The sequence below is a fragment of the Scylla paramamosain genome, chromosome 17, assembly GCF_035594125.1.
Source record: "Scylla paramamosain isolate STU-SP2022 chromosome 17, ASM3559412v1, whole genome shotgun sequence".
NCBI classification, from domain to species: Eukaryota; Metazoa; Arthropoda; class Malacostraca; order Decapoda; family Portunidae; genus Scylla; species Scylla paramamosain.
This window is the reverse complement of record NC_087167.1, coordinates 9,316,758-9,337,500: the sequence shown is the minus strand read 5'-3', so window position 1 is coordinate 9,337,500 and position 20,743 is coordinate 9,316,758. Positions and strand designations below refer to the sequence as shown.

General features: G+C 43.9%; 1 protein-coding gene across 6 annotated transcripts in view; it reads right to left on the bottom strand.

Annotated features, from left to right (window-relative positions):
• Window positions 1–20,743, bottom strand: part of LOC135108443 (uncharacterized) — a 129,746-nt gene that overhangs the window by 41,989 nt on the left and 67,014 nt on the right. For 2 of the 6 annotated variants that reach the window (XM_064019470.1, XM_064019465.1), the window contains exons 2-3: window positions 11,089–11,267; window positions 7,209–7,363 (exon numbers count right to left, since the gene is read on the bottom strand). In XM_064019470.1, coding sequence (XP_063875540.1) covers window positions 7,209–7,363; window positions 11,089–11,236 — 303 coding nt within the window. In that variant the 5' untranslated portion in view covers window positions 11,237–11,267. The other 4 variants (XM_064019471.1, XM_064019466.1, XM_064019472.1 and 1 more) reach the window with 4 other exon arrangements.

The following is a 20,743-nucleotide window of genomic DNA, read 5'->3' as shown; positions in this document are numbered from 1 at the left end:
GTTTCCTACTTATCTATTTATATATTTGTTCATTCATTTATACACTTATGTACTTACCTGCTTCTGTTTGCCACGCTCCACTAAATCAATATTGCCACATGTAATATTTGGTTTAGTGAAAAGAAAAAGTTACGAGTCACTGGCCAGCCCAATACCACCACCATCACCGCCACTACAGCAGTAACAACAACGTCGACACCAATTAACACGGATCACAAGGGCCGCGACACAACTCCGTCACTAGTTTGAGAGATTTTTCACGTAACTTACATGAATTTCCCAAATTTCTCTCACCTCATGCGATTTTGTTGTAAAAAATGAAATATTGCGCTTCTTTTTCAAATTACATACGTACATTTCTGTAAATTCAATTTTTCACCACGTTACGTTCAAAGGCTGCCTCATCAGAGCAGTGCACACACACATACAAACACACACACACAAACCAAACATATAAACAAACAAAATAAATAACCACGTAGACACACACACACACACACACACACACACACACACACACACACACACACACACACAGTTTTCATACGTAATTAGTAAATTCAAGATTACCTTTGTTGTTGTTGTTGTTGTTGTTGTTATCATCATCAACATCAACTCATCATCATCATCATCATCGTCATCAATACAATCAAGTGAAATGCAACAGTGAAATGGTTAGCTATTATTTAACTGATGGATGTGTGACGGAAGTAAATGGGAGATAGATAACCGTGTGTGTGTGTGTGTGTGTGTGTGTGTGTGTGTGTGTGTGTGTGTGTGTGTGTGTGTGTGTGTGTGTGTGTGTGTCTATGCGCGCGCGGCTCTTCTGGTCTTCACAAGGTGTGGTCTAATTGCATCCGGCTCCCTCATACCGGAGGAGGAAGCATCCGGAGAGAGAGAGAGAGAGAGAGAGAGAGAGAGAGAGAGAGAGAGAGAGAGAGAGAGAGAGAGAGAGAGAGAGAGAGAGAGAGAGAGAGAGAGAGAGAGAGAGAGAGAGCGAGAGAGAGAGAGAGAGAGAGAGAGAGAGAGAGAGAGAGCGAGAGAGAGAGAGAGAGAGAGAGAGAGAGAGAGAGAGAGGAGAGAGAGAGATCGCGTCAGTAGGTCAACATCTGCGGGTCAAGAGTGTGTCTGGTGCCTGTGACTACCGCTCTTCTTGTGTCTTTTCAGCATTAACTTCTACTCTAGTTCATCCCCCCTCACCCCTCCTCCCTCCACTCCTCTCCTCCTTTTCTCTCCTCACTCCTCATTCGTTCCGTCCCTCCTCCACACCTCGTCAGGCCCACTTTCTCTTTCTCTTCCGCTCTTCTTCCCTCTCTTCCAGTCCCCGCCCCTGACCTGATGAGTGGGCGGGCGTGTGTCTGAGCGTGACGTCTGCCGCAGGTCGATGAACTGAAAGGAATACCATTGTGATGTACATGTAATTCACTCGGTCTGTGCTCGATATCTGCTTTGTCATTATTCTCTATTCTTCCTCACTGTTTCGGGAATTCTTAATGTATTCATCAGCAGCTCTCAGCTCAATACAAGCACACTCTTGCACTCGCTGGCTGCTTCATCTCTGGTTACCATTATCATCATCATCGTGTTCATTTTTTTTTTTTTTTTCATTAGCAAAATAGTTTCTTTGCTATGTTTCATATACTTTTCCGTCTTTATCGTGGAAGTTTTCCCACAGTTTAGTTCCACTTTTCCCTTGTTGCCGCCATCCCGGCGCGTACTGTCCCTTTGGTCTCGCCCCTGTCCCACTAAATGCATAATGGAAAGAAAAATACGTTTGCTTTGGAAAAAATAAATAAATAAATAAAAAAAGATAAAACATTATATATATATATATATATATATATATATATATATATATATATATATATATATATATATATATATATATATATATATATACATATACATATATATATATATATATATATATATATATATATATATATATATATATATATATATATATATGAAAAATTTCGCTTGAATTCTATTTGCAGAAGCAGGAGACATTCCAAACGTGAAACGCTTCATGGATAGCAAAGGAGAAACACCACCACACTCTTACAAGCTGCTAAATGAATGCGCAGTCACTCCCGTAAACCATCTTCATCAGTCATAAATAATTATAAGCGCTTTCATAGTGTTGCATTACAGTCAAGAATATTCTAGAAAGAAGAAAACAAAACAAAAACATTCCATACCAGAATTACCAACGCAGAGCATTTCTGAACAGCCAGGAATTAATTTGGCATCTGAGTAGAGGCAGAACACATTTCAGTCTGCCGGAGAATATTCTATGGAAGAAAATCAATTACGATTTCAAATTCACGACTGCAAGCACGCACACCGCGCTGTCCAAGGTGTTACGTGACTGTCGCCTGTTATCTGATATCACTGAGTTCAACTGTATCCACAACTACACGACATTTTAACAATTTGATCGTCAGTGGACAACACTTGATCGGCCTGAATTTATACTGTTACATTCGTCATGAATAGTTCCCTCAACGCTTGGGTGTTTACAGTGCTATATACACGTCCATCCCATTATATTTCTATACGGTAAACAAACACTCCATCTTACACACACACACACACACACACACACACACACACACACACACACACAGGATAAATGTAAATATGGAGACGAAACCACACGAGTGATGCTTGAGCTCCGTAAATAAAAATAAGGTAAATAGAACTGGGTACACACACACACACACACACACACACACACACACACACACACACACACACACACACACACACACACACTTACTTTCTTCTATAAACAAGTCAAATCCCTCCTGTGCTACAACTAAGCTCGACATTAAAACAAACGCGTCACAACTAAACAGAATTCTCCCTCTCAGTACATAATTACAAGCAGTGCAGCGCGCCCGTTCATGTCACCAGTCTCCTCCCTCTCCCCCCGATACCCCTGAGGAACAATGAAATAAAATCGGAATATATACTAGGTGGTGTGTAAAAATATTGGGAAACAGTGTGGTAATGGGTGAATTTATTAGTGTGGCGAGGAGGGGAGGCCAGAGTTGAGTAACGTGTTGGGCGGACAGCAACAGTATGGTGGTCCTTTGTTTGCAATGACTCACGTGGCGGCAGGACGCGATGCAAACGTTATTACCTGTTATGTGTAGCAGTCACCCTTGTTTGCCCGTCCGTCTGTCTGTCTGTCTGTGTTTGTCTGTTCATCTGGTTTATGTTTGTCTGTCTCCTTTCCGTTTGTCTCTGATTTCTGTTAGTTTTTGTGTGTGTGTGTGTGTGTGTGTGTGTGTGTGTGTGTGTGTGTGTGTGTGTGTGTGTGTGTGTGTATCTTACCGTTTTCTGTCTGCTTATCTGTTTGCTCAGTCTTTTTACTTTTCTTTTTGTTTGTTTTTGTCTGTTTTGTCTAAATGTACCCGAGTGTCTGTGTCTGCCTGTTTTTTTTTCCAACTGTCTGTCTGCACACCCATCTTTCCACTTTCTATCTTTGTGTTAATCCTTCTGCCTGTCTTTATTTTCTGCTTGTCTGCCTGCCTTTTTTTTTACTTTTTTTCTGCTTTCTTTCGGTCTTTCGAACTGTTTCTTCTCTGTTTTCTGTCTACGTATATTTTTCATGCCCGTCTTTCCGTTCATTCGTGCCTCCGTCTATCTGTCCGTCTTCAAAAGATCATCAAGGAATTTCAGTGAATCTTTTGGACGACATGTGGGTCTTGGACTAAGGAACCACTTATTAGATCTTGAGTAGGATTTGGAAACGTTCGCGGATTCTCTATTTTTATTCAACACAGGCGTGAGCGGAGGAGTGAGCTGAGTGTCTCCTAATTTCCCGTGTATTATAGTGAAATGACAACAAGCTAAATTACGGAGCAAATTAGCAGCTGATGTATGAATCCCATCATTATTATTGAAACTGACGTCAATGATTTACAGGTTCCATCAGTAGCAGTGGGACTTTATTCCAATCACTCTGTCACTGATTGGTTCCGTCAGTCAGGGCGCATCCAACACACACACACACACACACACACACACACACACACACACACACACACACACACACACACACAGTAACATCCACCGCTCAGTGGTTTGCAGTGAGTTTTCGCCCAAGACAAACTTCCACCGATGAAAATTCTGAACAAAAACCGCTGAGACATAACCCGGTAACATGTGGAACTGGCGGTGTCGACTAGCACGGCTGCAGACGCGATGGAAGATAAAAGGTGTCGACGCGAGGCAAATATCGACCTTAGTAATACGAGTCCTAGGGCGGAGGGCGAGAGAGGGGACGAGACTGGAGGGGGGCAAAGAGGGAAGGAAGAAAGAAATTGGCGGGGCTTTTGAGGGGTGAGTGAGCAGAGATGGGGGGAGGGGCATTCACTCCCTGCTGTGGGTCCCCCGAGGGCGAGGGAAAAACGGGGGTTCACTAATTGAGGGGGAGGAAAGGAGGAGGAGGAGGAGGAGGAGGAGGAGGAGGAGGAGGAGGAGGAGGAGGAGGAGGAGGAGGAGGAGAGGGAGACGACGTGCAGCGACGTAGAGGGGAAGGAGCGAGGGAGAGATGAAGGGAGGAAAGATAAACCCAAAGATAAGCGGTAAGAAATGGAGGCGGCTATTACAGGCCAGAAGGACTGACAAAGAGAGCACACACACACACACACACACACACACACACACACACGGGATACAATTTTAACGCACACTCACAAGTGAATATTTTATATGAAAAAAGTAAATTTACATAGCGAAGGAAATGTTGGAGAGAGAGAGAGAGAGAGAGAGAGAGAGAGAGAGAGAGAGAGAGAGAGAGAGAGAGAGAGAGAGAGAGAGAGAGAGAGAGAGAAAGCAATCTATTAAAAGAGAGGAATGAAAAAAAAAAATCTGACTAATTAAAATTGTTCAGGGAAAGAGGGAGCATTTTTGATCAATAAGCTTTGATACTCGTATGTACTAGAAAGAAAGAGAGAGAGAGAGAGAGAGAGAGAGAGAGAGAGAGAGAGAGAGAGAGAGAGAGAGAGAGAGAGACGGAGATGTAAACAAGATATCAGCGAGTATTTGTTGAGTGCTGCCGCCTCAGTCTTCGTCAAAGGATGGGAGTTTCCACACTTAGCGAGACAAAAGGCGATAATTACTGTAGCCAGCCAACCCTTACTGAGCCTTTCCTTATCAAAAAATGTGAAGCTGGTGATTTATGGAGCCTTTCATCCCACCACCAAGGATCGATGTGCGGGAAATTCTCTTACTGGTTTGTCGTGTGGCGCTTTCTGATACGAGTGAAGAATTTTTTTTTAAGTGTGTGTGTGTGTTCTAAAAGTTACAATAACCGCAGTAAAGTAATTATTTATCTACTAGTACATCTACAGTTGTTGGTGATAATGCCGTTTTTCTTTTTTTTTTATGTAGAAGGAACACCGACCAAGGGCAACAAAATCCCAGTAAAAAATAAAAAAAATAAATAAAAAAAAAGGCCCACTGAAATGCCGGTCCCCGAATAGGGTCCAAAGCGGTAGTCAAAATCTGTTGGTACAGATATTACTGCCGATAATAGCTGGTATTGATTTAACTGTTGATGTTCTTGTTATGCACGCAACAACAAAAAAAGCAGCGGGAATACTAGAGACAGAAACGCAATTACCACTGAGGCGATTCCAAAAGAGCTGAGTAATGAAGTAGTAAAATACAAGCAGTGAGATCCCTCTGGAGCCTAAGCTATTTTGTTTTAATTCCTTAAGCGGGTTAGATGTCGCGCATGCTTGGGTGCTGACGCTTCGGGGAGGAACAACAGTATCGAGTGCTGATGAGGAGAACTGTTGTGGTTGTTGTTGTTGTTGTTGTTGTTACTGCTGTCATTGTTATTGTTGTTGTTGTTGTTGTTGTTTTTGTCGTTTTTGTTGTTGTTATTGCTGGTACTACTGCTGTCAGTCTTGTTGTTGTTGTTGTTGTCGTTTGTTTGTTTGTTTGTTTGTTGTTTGTTTGCTTCTTGTTGTTATAGTTGTTGTTGTTCTAGATCATGTCTCGTGAGTCTGGCAACACAGAATATCCTCCTCCAGTGCAAGGGACGCGGGAGGAACACACAGGAGGACAGTGTGAAGGCGATATTTATGTTGAAGAATGATGACGCGGCACACGAGGGAGGACAACGAGGGACAGAGACAAAGAGGAGGGTGGCTGTGGGCGTGGTCAACATGGCACTGTGATGACCTCAGGAGAGGGTCAGCAGTGGCCCCTTCCCTTGAGGTTACATGGGACGCTGAGTTGTGTCTTTTGGTCGTACTGTGAAGCATTGTTATCAGAAACCTCAACAGCTGCTTATTACTTCTCTTTGTTATGAAAGCACTCAGCAAACAGGGTAAGAGGAAGCACATGTGAAGGCACCGGCAGCAGATAGAAATGAGTGGGGATGGTTTGGGAAAAGCTTTGCCACATACGTTGATGATAATGAAGGTCTGTACCGTCAGTATATATCACTGCCACGGGGTTCGAATCACGTCCATGCGTGACTGTGAATGATCAATGAACGTCGTGAGTCATGTGTAATTTGCACGTCAGTAGAAATGAAGTTGGTGCATGATAATGTGCTAAATGGTGTAATATTCTGCATAGGTTATCCAAATGCTAATTTGATAATAGCAATAAAAAAAAAAAAAAAAAAAAACTCATGAAACATAAGGTGGGAGCCAAAGATAAGCCAGAAAAAGTATCACGAGAAGAAGAAAAAAGAACACAGAAAATGGGAAGAGTATCTTTCTTCTTTCTTGGTTTACGGGGATGTAAAATGTCCATGAAAGGCTTAGCCACGCCTCCATCACTGTGCCTTTATGCCGCGCGTTACGACCAGGAGGGAACATGGAGGCATGCTTCCTGAACACTCGTGTCTCAGGAACAAAGATGTATATTATATTATTCAATATATCTCCAATATATGTTACAGATGAAACACAAAAAACAAAAAAAAATAATAATGACGACAGTGATAACGATGATAATATGAACAACAGTATTAATATTCCTCCTCCACCTCCTCCTACTACACAATATCATCACTATCAACAACAAAAACAACAACGTCAGCAACATAATCAACAACAACAATAACAACAACAGAAACTAAGAAAAATACGACGGCAAAAAACACAGACACCAGCAACAACAACAACAACACGAGAGCAACAGTGGAGTAGCAGCAGCAGCAGACCTTCACCCACCTGTGGCCGGTAGAGCCAGAGCGGCGTCTCGTTGGACATGCACAGCTCACCGCCGAACACGAGGAGGCAGTCCCCAGCGCGCACCATCGTGTGTTGCTGCAGGGAAGGCGGCCGCTCCCCCTGGTCCTCGCGCACCTCCCTCCACGTCCTCGTCACTGGAAAACAACGAGTGAATCATTGACTTGCTGCATATTCAATACTTTCTTCTATTTGTAATGCTTTCAATTTTCCCAACTCTTTCACTTCGTTTACCTCGTCTGTTTCTTTTTCATTCACTTTCTTCTTCTCTACCTACTCTTCTGTCTACATACTTCTTTCTTTCTTTCCCTCTTGTGTCTCTCCTCATTTACTTCCTCCTCCTCCTTCTCCTTCTCCTCCTCTTTCACTTCCTTTCCTCCTCTGCTTTATCCTCTTCCTCCTTTGAGGTGAACCACTGCCCTGCTGACTCTTCAACAGTTTTTTTTCCCTCTATTTTCAATTATTCCATATTTTTTTTTACTCCGTTTTCATTTCCTTCTCCTCTACTTCATTCTCATTCCTTTCCTTCTTCTCAACTTCCTTTTTCTTTTACTCCTCTCGCTCCCTCTCGTGTCTCTCCTCATTTACTTCCTCTTCTTCTTCCTCCATCTCCTCCTCCTCCTCCATCTTCTCTACCTTTTTCCTTCTACCCCAATTAATTTCCTCATCACCTAATCCTCCTCCCTTTCCATTTCGTCCCATACTCATACCGTCCCCAAACTCATACTCATCACTTAGTTTCAATATTTTCGTTCCTCACCCTCCATCACCTGACACTCCTGGCTTTCCTTCTCCCTCTTCCCCTAATTATGTTTTTCATTACGGTGTATCACTTTCCATCACCTGACACTCCCCACTCTCCTCTTACTGTACACTTTTCTATCGGCATTTTTCACCTCTCCTGTGGATCTCTCATTATTCCCTCACATCCTAGATAGCTCTTCGTTATCTTCCTACCTTTATTTTTCCTCCAATTTGTCACAGATTTCCCTCTTTCTACCCTTCCTTGTCTTCCCAGTGCTGTCAAGAGAGAGAGAGAGAGAGAGAGAGAGAGAGAGAGTTGCTGTCTTTATTATACCACTTTCTCTCAGTCATTATAATCTTCCCAGGTTTCTATTCCTTCCAGCTCCTTCAAATTGCTTCGGAAACCCTTTAACAACGAGCTTCTATAATTAAGTAAGTAATGATTGGTGTTTCTCCTCCTCAGTTCCCCAAAACCATAACAATCTTCCCAGGAGTGATGCCGCTTGACGAAGGAGTGATAACATGACGTAATCTCTCTTGCTTGTTACTGGGATGGGTTGATACCATTCTGCGAGCACTGGGGAATGGCTGCTATTGGCCCATGTGTTCCTCGCTTGAATGCACGTATTCATAGACACTTTAGGTGATGGTATAGGGCGTGACACTCGCTATTAACCAGTCGTGTTGATGGTAGAGGCTCTGGACGGAGATGACGGTACTGCTTTGGAGGTTAAACTGACATCTATTCTCGGGTACTCTCCACTAACGAGGCAGTAACGCTTTGACTCAATGACTGACACTTGTTACCTCATCTGAGCAGCCTTGGACAACGTCAAGGAGAAAAAAAATTAAACTCAGGCACTAAACTGTCTGAACCACCTCATCACTCCATCTAGTAACCCTTTGATTGTTAACGACACTGCGGCATTATTATTACCTCATCTGAACAACCTTAGTCGATTTTACTGAGGGTTAATGAAACTCGCGGTAAACTATTTGAACCACTCCATCACTCCCTTTGTTGTTGATGGTGTCTTTGGTAATTAAGCTTCAAACTTGCACCACACCGTTCTATTATGCTTGAAGAGGAAGAGGAGGAAGAGGAGGAGCCGTAAAAGTCAAAGGTGACGGCACTGTTGGCACTAAATTGATGGCGATGGTCCGTAATTGTTCCCTAACCAGCCATTAAATTGAGCACCTGCCTCGCCCTCGCTTAACTCACCCGCTATTTAAGATCGAAATTTTATACTTAAGATGAAAATTTAGTCAGTTCAAGGCTGAGACCGACGTGCCGTTTCAGAATTTTGCCGAGTCGGGGAAGAGAGAAGGAAAAAATTAAAGGAAGAGGAAAATTAAACAAATAAAAACACGAGAAAATAAAAAAAACGAAAAGAAAACAAAAGCAAAACCGAACACCAAAAGAAACCAAAACACACCAAACCACATTAAAAACACACCGAAACAGAATAAAAGCAATCAAAACACAAGAAAACACACTAAAAACACACCGAAACACACCAAAACACAACAAAACTCAGGTGTTTGCTGACGGGAATTACAGTTGCATTTTTAAGCACTGAGTTTTCCTTGGACTATTTTCGGAGGACACGGAGATGATAAATCGAGTTCCCACAGTGTCTTTTCCCATTAAATAGCATAGAATCCTTCCTAAACTACGACTACAATCTTGATAACATACCTGAAAGCACCCACACTTCCACTGGATACTCTTACACCTAAACGTTCAAGAATGTGGGCTTTCAAACGCAATCAATTCTTTAAAGTTCCTCCAGTGTGTATCAATCATTCCTATACGCCTTACTTGTGCCTAACCTACCGTGTTCTTGAGCTATTTACTACAGCTGACAGGTTAGGGCGAAAATCACATCTATTCTTTCAGTTTTTCCCTCCCATTTTGCATTTTTTTTGTTTTTTTGTCCTCCTTCCTTCACGATTTTCCACTTGTGCGCTTTCTTTCTCTCTTTTCATTTTTTTTTTTTTTCCATTTTTATGAGCACTCTTTTTTCACAATTCCTTTTCTTCTCCGCAGCTTCCCTCACAGTCCTCTGCCGTCTCTTTGTCCCTTCTGGTCCTTCATTCTTCTCCTGCCGTACTCTTCTTCAGCATTAAATCCCGCCTCTCCTTTATTCTATTAGGTTTTTCTTTAAATATTTTTCGTCACGCTTCGCCTTCCACGCTTACGTTTCCTTAATCTTTTATTTTTCCCTTTAATTAATCTTGCCTATTCTTAGTATTTTCTCCTTCTTGAAATATTTTTTTTTTATCATTCTCTCTCTCTCTCTCTCTCTCTCTCTCTCTCTCTCTCTCTCTCTCTCTCTCTCTCTCTCTCTCTCTCTCTCTCTCTTCTTTAACTCCAGTTCTATTTTGAAGTCTGCCAAATTTTCTTTTCGTTTTTTTTTTATGATCTTTCCAATATTCCACACGATTTATTTACTTGGCTCCACTCACACATTTCTCAAATATATATTTCTTCACGGTTTTCAATTTTCATCATACTTTTCTTTTCTTTTTCAATTCCTTCCTTGCGATGCACCTCACCTTCTCTATTTTATTTCTCTTGCTTCTTTTATCACCACAATGTTTTTTTTTTTTTTTTCATCCCTTACTTTCCATTTCATTTCACGTTTCTCGTAATCAATTGAGTTTGCATCCTCGTTCTTTTTTTATTTATTTATTTTTAACTCCATTCCTCCTGATGATTTCTTTGTCTGTATTTCCTCTTCTCCCCTTCCACTTAATTTACCCTAATTAAGTTTGCGTCACTTCTCATGTCAGTGCAAATTGCTGTAACTATGTAAACTATGTAATTAGAAGCTCAACCCCACACACATACACAAACACACAAACACAAACACACACACACGAGAGAGAGAGAGAGAGAGAGAGAGAGAGAGAGAGAGAGAGAGAGAGAGAGAGAGAGAGAGAGAGAGAGAGAGAGAGAGAAAGGGCAAAGGAGGAAAGGGAAAAAAGAGCAAAAAAATGTTGAGAAAAAAACATAAAACTGAGAGAGAGAGAGAGAGAGAGAGAGAGAGAGAGAGAGAGAGAGAGAGAGAGAGAGAGAGAGGGGGGGGGGGAGAGATCCTACCGCGGCACTCACCGAGGTCGTAGGTCCAGAAGTCCTTGAGGGGCAGGTTGCCGTGGCGGCCTCCTAGGAGGTACACGTGCGGGTGGTCGACGCACATGGCGTGTTTGTGGCGCGCGCCGGGCACCTCCGCGCCGGCCCCGCCCACCACCGACGACCACATCTCGGCCGTTGGGACTCCACTCACGTACTCACTGTGGGGAAGGCACGAAGGACATTAGGCGGCGTAACTAAATACACTAACTAATGGCGACGAAAAATGTTATACCGTTTTACTGCTTATAGTGCTTTTGAACAAGGATTCTAAGCAGAGTTTAATTGGTTACACCTCTGAGAAAAGATCAAGAGATTACACTCGGTACGATTCTGAAAAAAAATAAATAAATAAATAGAAAATAAATAAATAAGAATACACAGGTTATACTTCTGACGAAACACACTTAAAAGTTACATAGATTTACTGAAAAATAAATAATTCTCTGACTGCTATGGTTCTTCCTCCAGCTTAATAAACTAGTCTAATATAAACTTAATAAACTAGACTGCTGTGGCTTTTCTTCCAGCTTAATAAACTATTATGTCGCAAGTTTGGAGTACAATTCAGAACGACACCAGTGGAAGTAAAAGGAGTGACCGAGTAGTTCAAACCTTTTAGTGTCTGCCGTTTTAGTCAGCGGTCACTCAAACGTCATAATGTCATTCGCAAACGAAAGCCTAAGACTGCTTAGTTTGTGAGTATTTTAAAGCACATACATGGTAAAGCACAAGTCTTTCGGTGCGACAGACATAAGAGTATTTCTGAAAAGTGCACCACGTATTCATAGGAATATTTCAGTCATCATAGCGATAGAAGGCCTGCTGATCATATAAAAACATAAGAACATAAGAAAATAAGGGAAGCTGCAAGAAGCCATCAGGCCTACAAGTGACAGTCCCTGTAAGAAACATACCTATTTCCACCTATCATCCCCATCCATAAATTTATCTAATCTTCTTTTAAAGCTCCCTAATGACACAGCACTAACAACCAGATTACTGAGTCCGTTCCATTTATCTACCACTCTGTTTGAGAACCAGTTCCTTCCTATCATTTTCTTGAACCCAAATTTTTCAAGCATGAACCCGTTACTTCTTGTATAATACACAGACAAGCGGCTCCTAAGAAAAACAACAGAATGTCAACGAAACCCAGCGATGCACATTTTTTTCAACACGACTGATTAGCGAGGGACAACACAGTCACTTGTCAACACAGGTACCCGGACGTGCCTCGTTGCCTTCCAGAATTACATGCAGCCAAAACAAATACAAAAGAACAAAAATATGTGCCTGGTTCACCTGGCGCAGTTCATCGGGCGGGAAGGGTACGACCTCTGCACACAAAGACCGCCTGCGTTCACTCGGCCGATGTAGAAAAGAGAAAAAGAGAGAGAGGAAAGATGGAAGAAACAAAACAAAGTAAAGAGAAAAGTAGAGCAAAGAAAAAAGAATATTTTTCCATACCAATACTTGAGCATAAATTAGAAAAACGCAGGCCACTCACACCCTCCCACTTCAATATTCCGAGAAATAAAAACTGGACGGGTTGAAATTCTCTGCCGTCCAGTGTAGCGTGCACGGAGGCTTTGAGCGAGGGGCGGGGCGGCTCCTGCACCCTTGCCCGCGGTGCTTGGCGGGCCACCAGGGACTCGCTGCTGCAGTAAGAGGCTGAATAGTACTCCGGCAAGCAGTGTGCGGAAGGTATTTGACAAGCACGTCTCCCTTGAAGAGTGGCGGTATTTTTCTTAGCATAAACATTCCAGATAAAAGAACAAGTACTCGTAAGGTGATCACGAGACACTTTCATAGCACATTAATAACAATAACAAAATTAAAGATCCTTTTGTATATTTATATTTATCTATACACCAACACCATGGCTCCTCAAGGAATCATTTCAACTTTCAGGGAGACTAGTGCCTGACTGCAGCTCCTGACGCGCCATTAGGAAGAGTCTAAACAAATTCTTCGTGAGTGATATACTCGTATGTTGTGTCGTAAATCTCGGAGGAGAGACGAGCGACTTGTCCATCGTGTTTTGTCTCTCTTCAGAGTTTCTCGGAAGTGGCTTGCTCCTGAGGCTCCACCAGCGCTATGTCTGGCGCCAGTCTGTGAAACCTGAGTGAAGCAAAATGTGTTGGGTCATTCGATATTTTGACTTTTGCCATTTCATCTGTATGTGATCACCTGTGTGTGTGTGTGTGTGTGTGTGTGTGTGTGTGTGTGTGTGTGTGTGTGTGTGTGTGTGTAGTAAGTATGTAGGTATATGCGGTATGAATATGAATAGCACTAGATGTTAATAAAGGCTGAAAAGATGTTGATTTTGGTGACATATTTCGGAAAGGCAGTGGAAGAAGAGATGCAATTAAAAAAACTGCTGTTGGGCCGTTAAGTTCCCTTAATCTTGCATGCAGCGAACACCGAGCCCATCCCTCAGCCGGCCACTCACACTTGCTCCTCCCTCCATCACTGAGACGTCTTGTCTGTGCTTTCATCTAAAATGCCCTCGATATAATAACAACTGCCTACTTCTCAGCCTAGCAACACCTTCATACCAGGTTCAAATGTCTTCTACAGACTGCAAAGAACATCACCTTCACAAAGGCAAGCAGGATCTCGTCTCTTGTTTATAATGCAGACGTCATGGCTTCTAAAGGCTGCAGCGTTGATCTGTTTGATGATCCAACACAGCGATTGCTTTGTGTAAAAAGCAATGCATTTATGTTAAGGACTGTTTTTAAAGAGCATAAAACTGAAATATGCTTTTTCATTACAAAATATTGCAGAATTGATAAATGCATCGCATTGGAACACAGTTATTTGAGGATATAAAAACTTATGAAGGGGTGCAAAATTTAATTTAATATCTAACTGAATAATTTTGCACCGAAACAGAATTTTGCTTTAAAAGAAAAGTATTCAGTTTGCGAGTATATTAGTAATTGTTATAAAATTATATGGAGCTTTCAACCTTACGAAAAATCAGTGAGAATGAAAACTTGGAAAATGCTAATTAGTCTCTAATTGGAATAATTCAATCATCATTCTTTTATTATCAAGAAAATGAGAACGCAATTTTCCCTCGTCTATCATCAAACAGCAATGATGGAAACAGCCACGCCAACACGCCAAGGACACTTGTACTTCTGTTGGCTCTCGAGAGTAATCAGAAATTCAACAATGGACTAAAGGAAACTTTTACATTATGAAGTTTTCGAAAACTTCTCAGGGGAAGCTTTTGGCGCGCGACGAAATCATTTCCATAATCAACACCTCAGACATCTTTATCTTTCCGGTATAATGAAATCTCGGGAAGTTGACGACAATTTAGAGTCGCGGGGCGGTGGACGGGGAAGCGCGGTCAAAACAGCCGCTCTTGTCACTTGGACTCCAACGTCTCCTTCACCGCTGACATTTTTCTTATCCTTCTTTCCACGAGCAAACTGTCGTGTTGTCTTGTGATTTTCCGCTGTTAACATATACGTTTCTAAACGTGAGAGGGCAGCCATCGTCTCCCCAGCCACGGGTGATTTAAAAACACGAGACAAATCCCATTCACGGGTGGTCAGTTTTTCCGCTAACTCGGAATGATCGTCTCGGGAGTGATGCCAACCAGGGGCACCACAACACAACACAACACAAACACCACACTCAAGTAACATACATACCTTAAGTGATCTTAGCCAGGAAGCCGAGGAGCTATAGCAACTTAAGAGAGGGAACAAGATATAAAAGATAACTGTAGTCTACAAAGAAAAATGATGAAACGTGAGACGCGGTTGCCAAGCTCCGCCGTCACCGCTGCTGCCCCTCTCACTCCCCTTCCTCTCCTGTGATTTGATTACTTTCCGATTCAGGGTGCTATTCGACACCTGAGCGGAGGTACCTCGATACACGCGGCGCCAGATTCGATACACGCGCCAAGGGGTCGTGTACCCTGAATAACCTGCACCGCGATCCTTGGCTCCACTGACGGTGCCACTCATTGCCTCTTGTTCTTTGCCGCAGTGCCGTCTCAAAGGTGTCTCGTCCTCAGGTCAAAGGTTCTCTCCGTGACTGAGCACAGAAGGGATGCGCAGGCTGGCATCGGCAGGGTGGCGGTGATGAAGGACAGACGAACGAAACAGATTCAAAGCTTCGAGTAATAGTTTCAGTCTTCAGCATGGAGGCGTCAAGAGCACACGCGCGAAGCTTCAAGTTCCCACTGATGGTTCGTCACGTGGATCGCTCAGTGCATCACTCCGGACTTGATTGAATGAACATACACATAACAAAAAAATAATAAATTACCAAAATGTGGTGGCCATTCATTGATCGGTACGAAGGAAACTGACAACAGAACAAACTCAATTATTCACTTTGATATAGTGCAGACAATATTTCGTGCTGAACAATGAACGGATGTCCACTAACTGGCTGATATGCAACTGTGTTTGTAATTGGTCAAACTCGAAACAGAGACAACACAGGACCTTTAATGCACCCAGATCACCAACGTGCATGAGGCAGAGCTCATCGGTCAGGCTCAACTTATCGAATGTGACAGATCTCTTTGGCGTAGCAATTGCCTAATATGCGATAAAAGTCTGTAACAGTTAACATCCAACTGATATTCACATTAAAAAGAAATAATCAAGTTTTGGCACATTATAGAGTAACGTTATTTACCTACGTCGAATAAATATACTAATCTCAATCTAGCAGTACAACAAATACTCCAACTTTTATAAAATCAACAACGTATCAACCCAAAATAGAAAATAAAGAAACCGAACACCGACAAGATTCAATAATATGACTGGACTGCGGCGGCCGAGCAGGAATCACCACAAGAATGATGCTGGCCGGTGCAATCTGCACGTGTCCGCCCATAAAGGAGCAGTCGCCAAGACAGGACACGAGTTTGCCACGGGGAACAACCTGCCACCAGAGACACAGGTGTGGAGGAAGAGTGGAGAAATGGTAACAGTGAAGGTGGTAGGTAGCAGTGGAGTAGTGGGGTATATGCGTGCGTGCGTACGTGTACACACACACACACACACACACACACACACACACACACACACACAGAGAGAGAGAGAGAGAGAGAGAGAGAGAGAGAGAGAGAGAGAGAGAGAGAGAGAGAGAGAGAGAGAGAGAGAGAGAGAGAGAGAGAGTGGGTGGGGCGAGGGAGCAAGGCAGAAAATAGAATACAAAGAGCTGAGTGGCACTATTTGGGGATGCAGACACACGAGCACCGCAAGGCATGTCGAGAATCAACTTGAGAGGGCGGCGCCAGATGCAGGCCAGGCTGGAGGCAACTCCCCGCCTTTAAAGTTGTCTGTCTCCCGCTGACTTCCCCGATATTCACGACTGGATGGTATTCTCGTAACTCGCTGGGGATCGACAGAACACTGACCCGGAAGGCACTTATGAACTACGGCCACTGTGACCCATGAATATTTGAAACCGTGTTTGATATCGATGAGGTTCCGTTTGGCCGCCACGCAGACAGCCTCACGTGGACGCTGGCCTGGCGTTGTATATAATGTGATGGTGGATTTGGCAGCGCTGGTCGGGGTGCATACAGAGTTCCGAGCCCAAGAGAATGTCTCAGGGTTACAGTGTTCAATATTCACATGCAAATGGGAATACTTCTCATTTCAAGGAAAGGGAGGACGAAGGAAACAGTGTCACTTCGAAATCAAATCCAAAAACCGTATCCAAATATTCAAGAAAGTAAGTAGATAGTTAAAAGCGGTGACTTTTGAGTGCAGACAAGTATGGTAATGTAGTAAAGAAGCAGTAATGATTTTGTAGTAATTTATAATATTGTGATTACATTATTGTTCTAACTTTGTGATTTAGTACAGAGACACCAAACCTGTCCTATCAAAAACATTGTTCATCTCTAAGGATTCCCATTTTAATCATATACTATAGGAGCTTTCTGTCTCTCTGATATGTGGTAGTCAGTGGATGAGGGTCGGGTGTAAGCAGGGAGTGTGGCGGCGGGAGCGTGCGTGGGCGGGCTGGCGGCGGAGCGTGCGTCGAGAGCGGAGGTCGGTAAGTGGGCGGGCAGGATAGATTGGAGGCATGACATGGTTTGGAAAAAAACGGGGAAAAGAAAGCTTGATGAGCATCCGGTGCCTCCCCTCCCCATCCTCCAACCCCCCCGCAACCTCTCTCTCTCTCTCTCTCTCTCTCTCTCTCTCTCTCTCTCTCTCTCTCTCTCTCTCTCTCTCTCTCTCTCTTGTACACACACAAGCGTACGGACACACTTTGAAATACTGTACTCAGATGTGTAATTATTCGAACAGGTAAAGGGATGTTTAACAGTGCCTTGACTTTTTTCTTCAAGGTCAGGAAAGCGCGAGATGAAGGAGGCACAGGAGGAGGCGTGTCCTCTGAGCCAGAAGGAAGGATTTTTCCCAGCGGCCTTTGAAGGTAAGAGAGACATGAAGTGGTTTCCTTAAGATATTAATGTGTGTGTGAGAGAGAGAGAGAGAGAGAGAGAGAGGGGGGGGGGAAGGGAGAACACTACCTTAAAATCGTACTATTCCTTAAACATCTAAATACACACAAAGATAAACAGTTTTTCCAACCATCTGCAGCAAGTCCAGCGGAAGAGAATAGCACAATGCTGCCACTGTCCCCCGCCTTTCCTGCCATCCCTGGCCTGGGGTGGCGTCTGGCAGAGTGGGGCGGGTCAGGAGCAGTGAAGGAAGTAATGATGCTGCTAACATCCACCCAGCTGCTGCCACTTGGACGCAACACAACGGCAACCGGGAAGGTGTTTGCGCCGGACAAACACGAGACTCGCCCCCAGCCTGAGCCACCGCCGCCCGCCCACGGTAAACACGACCACGAAACATTATATCAGCGACAGCTAAACTTCATCTGATCTTCCCTGGCAACTTTTCCAAAAAATTACGGCAGCATAACTCAATTTGGTCATAATTACCCGGTGCCTTGTTCCCCGGCGTGTCGTGCGGAGCGGAGAAGGGGACGCAGGGGGAGGGATTGGACCCAAAGCTCGGAATTTAAAACACTCGAAGGTCCATCACAAAACGTCTATTGAAATGTGCCGCATTTCTATTTACCATACCTTTTCAACACTCGTCATTCCATCACACAGATTAAAATTTCCAAACAATAGCGTCGTTCTCTGTCCCAATGTTGTGTTGTCTGCGATCTTTCCGCGAGTCCACATTGAAGTGAAATTAACGCAATTCCATCATGCATTTCCCGTGATAAAGCCTCTTTCATCCCTGATGCATTCACGGCTACATTGCTTTCAGTACATCAATCATTTTCTTTTCCTGCAGCCAATTACGTCTTTCTACAAGCTCTGGTCATCCCGAGTTTCATTAACGTATGTAACAACCACTGTACTGCTGCTGGCGTCCCCAATCCCTGCACACCAGCCAAGCTACCCGCACCACGCAAATCCACCGCCTGCACGCATGACACTTCCAGCTACACAAGTATTATGCCTCCCATAACATCCTGAAGTCGTGCAGCCAATACCAACTGAACCGCGTGCTCGCTCTCATTACCAGTGCGCCACAGACTCCACTCGCTTCCCTCTCAGCTCGCCGCGCTCACATAAAAGGATGTGCATGGCAACGATGATTTTTTTTTTTTTCTCCTCTCTTGGCTTTGGTGATTACTTCATTTTCCTTCTGTTAAACATATTTTCTTGCATTTTCTCTTCCACTTCCCTGTTCATTATCGTTGCATTTATGCTACAAAACTTGCTAATTTTCCACTGAAATTAGCTTCATGAAAGATTAACCTCCCCTTTAATCAAAGCAATTTACTTAACGACTCTCAAGGCAAAAACAGGAAAGAATCACTCACAAAGACGTAACATTTCCGCCAAAATCCCTCACTCCCTGAACCTGACGTATTCAGAACGAATTTCACACAAACCGATACCGTCGCATATCTTACCCAAAGCTGCTCGTCCACCCTTAATAGCGCGTGACCCGCCCCTACATAATCCCTGCCTGAAGGGGACAAGCTCCACCCTTCCCAGTGATGTCTTTTGTTCCCCGCGTCAGACAGAGGGCGCGTCTAGCCCGCCACACTCGCCCAGGAGAAAGGGAGCGACAGTTAGACTGCTTCGAACCTCCGTGGATGCCAGTTTATGTAGTAAGAGGATGCCCCTGCGCCCTGCCACACGTATCCCTCTCCCCTGTCATAAATACGTCCCCTCCCCTGCCACTTACACGCGTCCTCTCAAAAAGCAGAACACGGTCCTCGTCCCCGTCCCTTCCCGCCGTGTCTGTCCCTCTTCCTCTCCCCTCCGTTATCCCCTTTAAGGCCTGTCGCTGGATTGGATTAAGTCCCGGCAAACTCGGTTACACGTCCGTAGCGGTGCCGTCGCGGTGCTGTCGCCGGGATAACACTGCAATTAGTGACGTGCTGAGACTTCCCGAGGGACGCTGATACGCGGATAACAGTTTTAATCCTGAAGAGTCTCGAGGTGCCCCTCAACTTGACCAAGAGGAGACTGAACACTCGTTGTTAAGCTGAGACACTTTTTTTTTTCTTCCACGAACCGTTGGATTTTGTTTCAGCGTTTCTTGTTAAGAGTATTTGTAATTTTTAGTGAAACTAATATAACAAGTGAATAAAAAAATTTCTCGCGTCTGCTTTTCTTCTTGACATGACAAAATTTTCATTTATTCAACTTTTTAGTGCTTCGTACATGATTTCTGCATTAATAATTCATATGCAATTACTCTTTTTATTCTTTATTCACTAAGGTTCGATTTTCATTGCTAGTAACTCTTCACACCGCCTTTGAGGACTTCCTGCTAGCACTAACCTCTCCTTCCCTCGCTCCACTCCACTTACTTAGCTGCAATTACGGAGGCTTAAACAAAGACTTTAGTCCCGACCCCACTACCCCGACAAGTGCCCCAAGCACACCCCCGGGGGCTGCTGGGCTGATCCACACGCGACAAAACAGCCACGCGCCGCGACACACAGAGCGGCGGCTAATTGAATGGTTTAGGGGAGCGGATGCCGGTCACTTTGGTCAACACGAACTGAGTGACAATTACATTCGACCGTAAGTTTAGCGGTGAGACGACTGCTTCCCCTCCCCTGCGATCCTCAGTCCTGTTCCCTTCCCCTCTTTAACTATTCTTTTTCTCATTCTTTTCCCTTCCTTCCCTTAGTTTGTATGTTTGCCTGCCTTCCCTTACATTTCTTTTCCTTCAGACTTCTTGCAAGACCGTAACTATTCTCTCTCTCTCTCTCTCTCTCTCTCTCTCTCTCTCTCTCTCTCTCTCTCTCTCTCTCTCTCTCTCTCTCTCTCTCTCTCTCGACTTTCACATATATTCCGCCCCATATTTCATCTACATCCCTTCAAATTCTATCACTACCTTCTCTTTCTTTTCACTGCCTTTCTCTCCCCTTAAAAAGACAGCATTCTCCTTCCCCTCTCTCTCTGCTCCTGGCATTCCCTTCTTCTTCAGTTCCTCATTTCCTTTCTCCTCTGCCCTCCCTCGCCATAACTTCCTTCGTTTACTAACTGGCTTTCTTCCTCCCAACTTGGTTCCTTCCTCAAGAATCCGTGAGTCTTTCCTTCGCCTATCGATACTTCCAGCGGCCCGTGTCTCATCGGTCAGTGAATGTC